This window comes from Euphorbia lathyris, chromosome 2 (assembly GCF_963576675.1).
Source record: "Euphorbia lathyris chromosome 2, ddEupLath1.1, whole genome shotgun sequence".
In the NCBI taxonomy this organism is placed as follows: Eukaryota; Viridiplantae; Streptophyta; class Magnoliopsida; order Malpighiales; family Euphorbiaceae; genus Euphorbia; species Euphorbia lathyris.
The window spans coordinates 137714539-137723930 of NC_088911.1; the positions used below are offsets into that span (position 1 = coordinate 137714539).

Consider the following 9392-nt stretch of genomic DNA (forward strand, 5'->3'; position numbering starts at 1 on the left):
TAGTAAGACTCGCGCTTTCAGCAACTCATTCACCAGGCGAATCCAATCATCTCATCCTCCATAAGAACAGACAGTGAACGATCAGCCCAATTTTATCAGAAAAAATCCAATCCCACGAAGAATTGTTCATAGAACTACTATCGAGACCATATTTCCTAATACCATTCTTATGTTCATTGCATCAAATAACTAAGTAAATAAAAATATTTTTAAAAAAAAAAATCAAAATATTTTTATAATATATACATAATTATGTTCAGTTTTTTTGTTGGATATACATCCAAAGTCCCACATTGGAAAGATACAAGAGAGTTGCATAGTTTATAAAGAAGTTCACCAACTACATTAGTATGAGGCCTTTTGGGAAGGAGCCCAAAAACAAATCCGTGTGGGTTTCCCAAAGCGGACAATATCATACTAATGTTGGAGCTGTTGGTGAACTTGTGGACCCTACAAGATGATTAGACAGATTACCCCTGAAGGGGAGGCTTGTGGTCCTTGGTCTGAGGGAAGGATTGTTGGATATACATTCCAAGTCCCACATTGGAAAGATACCAAGGAGTTGCATAGTTTATAAAGAAGTTCACCAACTACATTAGTATGAGGTCTTTTGGGAAGGAGCCCAAAAACAAATCCGTGCGGGCTTGATCCAAAGCGGACAATATCATATTAATGATGGAGCTGTTGGTGAGCTTGTGGGCCCTACAGTTTTCAATTTTATCAATTTTTTTTAAAAATAGCCGAACCGATAATCAATAACTAAACTACTTCATTTTAAAACAAACTGAATTGATGAATAAATAACCGAACCAAACTAAATTTTGATTCAGTTCGATTCGGTTTTGAGTTATTGATCAATTTTTCACAACTCAAAAATTTTAGCTATCAATCCAAAAATAACATATTAGCGTACTAAACTAAACTTTAGAGGGCGTTTGTTTTAGCTTTTCGGAGGAGGGTTTAGCGTTTCACTACAAACCGCAAGAAATATAGCGTTTGGTTAGATTTATATAACCGCAGTGCTTAGCATTTTTTCTAGAATCTGCAGCATTTCACGAAAAGCTCCTATTTGGAGCTTTTCATGAATAGTTGTTTGTAGTTATTTGTTATTGACAAAATTATCATTCTTATTTCCACAAAATATGTTTATTCTTTAACATTATTTATACTTCTACAACATAATTACCGGAAGGACAAGGTTTTGTTGCGTTTAATAAAATTTTTTATAATAGGATAAGGTGCAAAAATACCCCTAACATTTATAGCTAGGAAAATTTTTACCTTTAACATCTAAAATTGTGCAATTATACTCCTAATGTTTGCAGCCAAAATCAATTTTACCCCTAACATTGACAAGTTGTGTCAATTTGAGAAATAATTTATCAAACTGTCTTATTCGTCATGAATATTGTCATCTACACTTCACATGTGTACCATTTTATCATCGTTAGTAACAGATCACAAACATATGATTAGACATGATTTTTTTAAGAAAATAAAAAAATATATATTGTCTTTTGTACGAGTTGGACAAAAAAATTCAAATATTTTGCCGAATTTATAGATATTAATTTTCAATTTTTTAAATTACAAAAAAAATGAAATCTCATTTTTAAAACTACTGATGTGAATAAAATATCTAAGTTTTCTAATAATATCTGAAATCGACCAAACTTACCAATTTTAGGGGTAAAATTATTCTTAACTGCCAGCGTTATGAGTAAAATTACACAATTTTAGACATTAAGCGTAAAATTATTCCTAGTTGTAAACATTATGAGCATTTTTCATATTTTCCCTTTTATAATTTCATCGTTGATTAATTTAAAACATATCCATTTTAGACATTTTAAATCCGAACAGCAACGGTTCAATATAATTTTACCAAACACTAGTAATTAAACAGCTAACAGCTTACTACAACTACAAACAGCTAACTGCTTAATGCAACTGCAAACAGCTAACAACAACCGCAACAGTTATTAGCTAACAGCTGAACCAAACGAGCCCTTAGTATATTGTATCAAAAGGCCCGTGTGGCGCCGAGGATTCTCCGAATCTCGGCCAACCTACAACATCCGAAGGGCTCTATTCCCTTTTAACATTAGGCATCCCGTTAATTCATATATCCGTAATCCGTTCCGAATGAGTTTACCGTAGTTAAACCTCGTTATAGAAAGAAATCGCATTATGGGCCCATGTAAAGTGTCCGTCGGGATTCCATCCGATGAAAACATTCGTCTTCCTTTCCGAAGATCAGATGTCCGACTCTCCTAGTCTCTAGCGGACTAGGATGCATCACTTAAACCATTCCCGACAACTGGCCCAGGGGTCGGTGGAGATCCGACGCCAAAGACCCTATCCCCCTATAGTGTTTTTTATACCGAGTACAAACCCACAACCAGTAGATATTCATATGTTCTATCCACCACTTATCGATAATTGTTCATATGTTATATGTTCTATTCACCGTTTACCGATAATTGTCCCCAGTCGATCGGATCGTGTGTAATTTTTTTATTTAATTTTTTTTCACAGCCATCTCTCAAATTCAACTTTTCTACGAAGGTTAGTCCATAAAAAAAATAAAAAAAAAAATCTATCAAGGTCAGGAATATTTTTTAACTTATTCCATTAAATTATATACAGAAAATGAAACAAACGGAAGACATTGAAAACAACACCCAACAAAAACAGCAGCTCTTCCCCACACCATTTTCATCTTCTCCATCTCAACAACAAGAATGACCCTTTCTCTGTTCCTCTACCACCGAGCAGACACCTCCTCCACCACCCTTCTCTAACATACACATCTGCCTCCGCGACCATTAAAGCCAAAAATTGGATCACTATATCATCACCCGAGACCCAGATTGGGGAAATTTCAGGATTCACCGAAGAGATTATTGGGGTTAGTGTAATTGAGAGATGTGGGATGCTTCAGGCATTGATGAATCTGCTTTCCTTATGCTTTCGCCCATTTAGGCGGCGGCGCGATAGCCAATTCGAGTCTTTCGGTAGAGAAGGTAAAGACGGGTTGCTTTGGTTTAGGGATTTTGGGAAATATGGGTCTGGTGAATTTTCAATGGCGGTTATGCAAGCTAATCAAGTGCTTGAAGATCAGAGCCAGATCGAGTCTGGATCTTTTGGGACTTTTGTTGGTGTTTATGATGGACACGGTGGCCCTGAAGCTTCTCGCTATGTCTGTGATCACTTGTTTAAGCACTTCAAAGGTCCGTTAATTTTGATGAATTCTCTTTATATATTATGGATGGATGGATGGATGGATTTTTCAGCTCTTGCTTTTACCTTTTTTAGTTGGCTTCTTTTGTGGTTTTTAATCAGCCACGTCTTGTTTTGGAACTGTTAGTAGTGATTATTATCGTTGAATTTGAAAGCTTCTGCTTTTGGTTGGCCTTTATTCCATGATTGCAGATGATTTGAGTTATTGTTAGGGGAAAAAGTGATTAAATTATTGAAATTCTGTTTGTTTGGATTGCAATTGATAGGATATTGGATGTTCTTTTTATGGTGTGGAAACTGTTAGCAGTAGCTTTCTTGCTTTCAACATCTGAAGTGGCTATATCTGTTTTCATCATCCTCTTTACTCACCAGTTTTTTTCATAACTGTTCAGAAGAATTTTATTTGGGTTTTGCTTTTAAATCTAAGTTGTTGAAATCTAAGTGGTTTTGCTTTTATTTGGGCGAGCCCCTGTAAATTATCTGAATTTTATTTGGGTTTTGCTTTTAAATCTAAGTGGTTTTGCTTTTAGTAGCAAGATTTTTTTGGAACCGTGGCTTAGTATTTAATTACGGGTTTCTCTCTCAGAAACTTCTCTTAGCCAATTGTGAACTGAAATACCATGGAAAATGGATTCTGCTTAAGGAATTTGTGTCAAAGCTTGGGGAAAATAGATTCAATCATTGTTTTGTTTTCGAGATTATTCCATCATTTGCTATCTTAGGGAAGATCAATATGTTTCTTTTGTTAATTTTGAGGAGGATTCCGTCTTATGTTGGCATTATTAGGTTTTGTGGTTATGCAGCAATATCAGCTGAGGCTCGGGGAGTTGTGTCATCAGAGACTATTCAAAGAGCTTTTCGCGCAACAGAAGAAGGGTTTACTTCAGTCGTGTCCAATTCATGGACTACTTATCCCCAAATTGCAACTGCTGGCACTTGCTGTTTAGTTGGAGTCATATTCCAGCAAACCCTATTTGTGGCAAATTTGGGAGATTCTCGTGTCGTTTTGGGAAAGAAAGTTGGCAATACTGGAGGCATTGCTGCTATTCAATTATCAACTGAACATAATGCAAATCTTGAGGCTATCAGGCAGGAACTTAAGGAATCACATCCAAATGATCCTGAGATTGTTGTTCTCAAGCACGGAGTTTGGAGAGTAAAAGGGATTATTCAGGTTAGTTCGTATTCTCAATTTTATCCTTCCGATAAGAGTCAAATTGAGCCATATGTCATGGATAGTTGTGAAATTTCATTGTGCATTCTTGTATTCTCACGTTTCCCTGTTTGAAATATTATTTTCCTAAAATACCCCCCCCCCCGTCCATCCACTTTGGTGTTACTAACATGGTTACCCTTGAACTTCAAAAACGGACTTTAAAGTCTCTGAACTTTGACATATACTAACATTGCAGTGAAATGACCTTTGACCAGCGCAAATACCGGTTGACCACGTGAATTGTTGGTAAATCACACTCCATTGTTCAGGGCCATCATGTTAATAATGCCAAACTTGAGGAGCTACGGGTGTATTTTATCCGTGTGATTTACCGGAAATTCACTTGGTCAACTGGTATTTATACTAGTCAATGGTAATTGGACTTTATGTTAGTATGTGTCAAAGTTCAAGGACTTTTATGTCCGGTTTTGAAGTTCAGGGGTTTATAATGTTAGTAATGCCAAAATTGAGGGACCGTGGGTGTATTTTACCCAATATTATTTAGATGTTTTTGCTGGAGCTGAGAATGTTGCAACTGCTATTTGTAGGCATTGGGTTCTGAACCAAAGTTAAAATCATATTGTTTTGGGGTAAATTACATTCATGGCCCCAGAATTATAGAGTTACTAACATTATGACCCCCTAAACTTCATTTCTTGACATAAAAATCCTTGAATTTTACATTTTGAAACATTAAAATCCAAATCAACAAAAGTCAGTTAGAAAATTAACAAAATAATGAGGGTAAAATAAGTATTTGCCCATAATTTTTGGTGACATGGATTAAAAAAAGTCAATGATATAATCAAACTCATTAAGATAATTATGGATTTTTGTTGATTTGGACTTCAATGTTACAGAATGTAAAGTTGAAGGATTTTTATGTCAAGAAATGAAGTTTAGGGGTTACAATGTTAGTAAAGCTATAGTTCAGAGGCAGTGGATGTATTATACCCTTTCTATTGCCCCCTGTATTGGCCCAAAACTTCAACTACCCCCTGAACTTTCAGAAGTTCCAAATAACCCCCTATTTTGGAACTTTTAAAAGTTCAGGGGGCAGTTGAAGTTTTGGGCCAAGTACAAGGGGCAACGGATGTATTAAACCCAAAAAACAAGTATATTGATTATATAAATGTGGATATTTTCCCCATATCTTCTATTTTCTGCTATATTTATGCACTGCCCCAATCTGATAATTATGGAGATTGTATATTTTGATGCAGGTTTCGAGATCTATAGGCGATGTATATATGAAACATGCACAGTTTAACAGGGAACCGATAAATGCAAAATTCAGACTTCCTCACCCAATAGACATGCCTCTCCTGAGCGCAAATCCAACTATCCTTTCCCATCCCCTCCAACCAAGTGATTCCTTCCTTATATTTGCATCTGATGGTCTTTGGGAACACCTGAGTAATGAAAAGGCTGTGGATATTGTCCAAAGTCATCCACGTGCAGTAAGATTTTTCATTTTATATTCTTAGATATCCCACATTGCTTAATTAGTAACCTGCATAGCTCCTTATATACGTGAGACGATTCTTCTCCTTTGAAGTACCTACTTAGACCTTCGTTTACATAGTATCGGAGCGTTTATTCAATGTTTGGCTAGCCATATGGTTCTGGGCATGAGGGATGTGTTAGATGTCCCACATTGTTTTATTAGAGAGCTATATAGCTACTTATTTGTGTGAGAAAATACCTTTTGCGGTGAATATTAGTTTCACGCTCCATATGGTTCTGGACGTGAGGGGAATGTCTTAGATATCTCACATTGCTTAATTCGGGAGTATATAGCTCCTTTAATATTCTCCTTTGAAGTAATTTTTGGTTTTGGGGTTAGTTAGACCTTTTGTTTACATGGTATCATAGCGTTTATCCAATGTTGGGTTAGCGATGGATATTTAACTCCATATGGTTCTGGGCATGAGGGGTGTGTTAGATGTCCAGCATTGCTTTATTGGAGAGCTATAAAGCTACTTATTTGTGTGAGAAAGTACCTTTTGCGGTGAATATTAGTTTCACGCTCCTTATGGTTCTGGGCATGATGGGAATGCGTTAGATATCTCACATCCCTTAATTAGGGAGCTATATAGCTCCTTATATATGTGAGAAAATCCTTCCCTTTGAGGTACCTTTTGGGGGGAGTTAGGCTTTTATTTACATTGTGTCAGAGTCTTGTATTCAATGTTGGGGTTGCCTATGGATATTTGTTTCACGCTCTATATGGTTTTGGGCGTTAGGGAGTTATATAGCTCCTTATGTATGTGCGACAATCCTCCTATTATGAGGTTACTGTTGGAGTGGGTTAGGCTTTTGTTATTATACTGTATGTTGCACGGAAATGGAAATGGACACCGAGAAACGTTACTTTTAAGAAAATTTAGAAAATGGAAACGAAAACGAAACACGGAAACGCTAGTGAAGAAGTGTTCCCGTGCAACATAGATTATACTTGTGGAGTGAGTTAGACTTCTGTTTACAGTTAATGGCTTATCTACATCATAAATACATATATGTTCTCGTGCCACTTTTTGTTTTGGTATCAAATGCCTAAAATTATAAAGCACAATGAGCTTCTTTTCTTTAGAACCTCATTTACCCGAAAATTCTGGTCTTATTGTTCAAAGGATAAATGTCGATTCCCCCCTGATTATTTGAAAACTCAATTTTGCTCCACCGCACAAAGGGGTTCAATTTTTGCCTCCATGGTACAAATGTTAGCTCAATTTTTCCCTTTTCCATTCAATTTTATCGCAATTTTCGTCGACATTTATTTAGAGAGGTGTAAAATTAATCTTCTCCTTTAACGGTACAGTAGGGAAAATTTAACCGTTCAAAACTCTGTTGCATTTCGGAAGAACTTTTGGGGAAAATATACATCAATGGTCTCTGAACTATAGTGGTACCAACATTATGGCCCCTAGACTTCGTTTCTTGACATAAAAATCCTTCAACTTCATATTAGTTAACATTGGAGTCCAAATTAAAGAAAATCCGTTGAAAAATTAACGAAATGATCATCTGAAAATAGACCATTTTACTGTGAAATGGAAAAAAGAGGGTAAAACTTGTTCAGGTCATATACCTCCAAACTTGTGTTGTGAATGTGCATATTGGTGCAGTGCATTAATCTTTTTGCTTGTTTTCTCTTTCTTCTTTCTGCCTTCATGAACTTATGTTAATGCAGGGAAGCGCGAAAAGGCTTGTGAAGGCGGCCCTCCAAGAAGCAGCAAAAAAGCGAGAGATGCGATATTCAGATCTACGAAAAATCGATAAGAAGGTTCGACGCCATTTCCACGATGATATAACTGTTATTGTTTTATTCTTAAATCATGATCTTATATCCAGAGGCAGTGTCCAAGATCCTCCAGTCTCCATTAGAAGTAGTCTGGAACACTGATTTGTTGTTTCTCAGTTTAGTTGCTTATTTTCACTTCCACTGGCAAAATATATACTATGATCTATATGGATATAGAGATGTACTGACGAAACAGTTGTATTAGTCAGATACTAATTTTGAAACCCATTTATTATGATCAGAGGTTAAATTTGTATAATGTTTTTTAGAAATCAGTTTTATTGCTGCAAAGTTCATGTATACCTACTTGAATTTTGTCTTGAGCTTTTGCTGGATGTCAAACAGTCTTGTTGTCCATAACTTTTGGGGACAAGGTATGTCAATTTTTGACGCAACAACACGATTTACCGTTTGGCTCCTAAACTTCTATTGTAGATACAAAGGTTCAATAATGACATTCTTATTGAACTAAGGGTTGAAATGGTCCTTAAAGTTGACAACCTGGATAATCATGATCAATTTAGTCCAAATCCAGGTTTTAAGCATCGACTCACTCAACCCTTAAGTTGGCAAATTTTAAAAAATTTGGGTCAATTTGATATAATTTGTCAAACTTAAGACCTTAATTGACATCTAAATTTTGATTTGAGTTAAATTGCATGAAATTTGAGAGTCCTCTTGGCCTCTTGGCCCATAAAAGATTTATTTGTAAATGAAGGGTTTGAATCATAAAAGATTTATTTGTAAATGAAGGGTTTGAATCTGGTATGAAGATAGTTAAATCCCTTGCACTTGATATGAATATAGAGCCAACACTTTCAACAAAGCGTCGTGGTTTTAGAAAAAAATAATTTGACGAGAATGGTAGTGATGAAATAGTACACTCAGTCGAGGAATCATTTATAATTAATTATTTTTTGATTGTTGTTGATATGGGAATAAAATCTTTGTAAGATAGATTTGAGCAATTAGAGATAATTGAAGGTATTGTTGGATTCTTATTTGATTAAAAAATGGTGAAGTCCTTAATAATGATGAATTAAGAAAATCCTGCCTAAATTTTCGGATGTTGATGCATATGATCTTTTTTTCAGAATTGAAAGGGTTATAAATGACTTTGTCAAATGAGTTGATGTTAGCATTTAAAAATTTTGAGTTTGTGAAAGTATCAAATTGTTATCTAAATATTTAATTGCTTTTCGAATCCTCTTAACTATGTCCGTGACAGTTGCATCTGTTGAAAAAAGTTTTTCAAAGTTAAAATTATTGAAAAACTAAATTGGGTACTGAAAGCAATTTTTTTTTATACAACTGACTTTGCTACTTTATTTTTTACTTGCATTTATTTATTAGGATCCTTATATGATACTTCGCCTCTAGGCGTCTAAAATCTCAAGATCGGCCATGTTCTTTAACACTGCCACCAACATACCTAAGAGAATTCCCTTCACTTACAACCCTATCACCATGATGAAATCCAATGATGATAATAGAAAGAAACTAGAAATTTTCACATGCACCTTAATGAGCAAGTGAATTTGCTCATTCACCGTTAGATATATGCTTATTAAATCTAAGCCTCAGGATGCTTTCAATCTCCACTTTAGGATTCTAATAAGTCTAGATCTA

General features: G+C 35.4%; 1 protein-coding gene across 1 annotated transcript; it reads left to right on the top strand.

The window, feature by feature from the left end:
• Positions 1-2802: 2802 nt before the first annotated feature.
• LOC136220079 (probable protein phosphatase 2C 42) lies at positions 2803-8022 on the top strand. Its single transcript, XM_066007770.1, has 4 exons — positions 2803-3233; positions 4047-4417; positions 5683-5919; positions 7653-8022. The coding sequence occupies exons 1-4, from the start codon at positions 2936-2938 to the stop codon at positions 7863-7865; spliced, it is 1119 nt and encodes a 372-aa protein (XP_065863842.1). The 5' UTR covers positions 2803-2935; the 3' UTR covers positions 7866-8022.
• The last annotated feature ends 1370 nt before the right edge of the window (positions 8023-9392 follow it).

Excerpts from the sequence above, each read along its gene's own strand:
- LOC136220079 (XM_066007770.1), top strand. The coding sequence starts at position 2,936 with ATGCTTCAGGCATTGATGAATCTGCTTTCCTTATGCTTTCGCCCATTT. Across the intron at positions 4,418-5,682 it reads GAGTAAAAGGGATTATTCAG|GTTTCGAGATCTATAGGCGA; the intron begins GTTAGTTCGTAT and ends ATTTTGATGCAG. Across the intron at positions 5,920-7,652 it reads TCCAAAGTCATCCACGTGCA|GGAAGCGCGAAAAGGCTTGT; the intron begins GTAAGATTTTTC and ends ATGTTAATGCAG.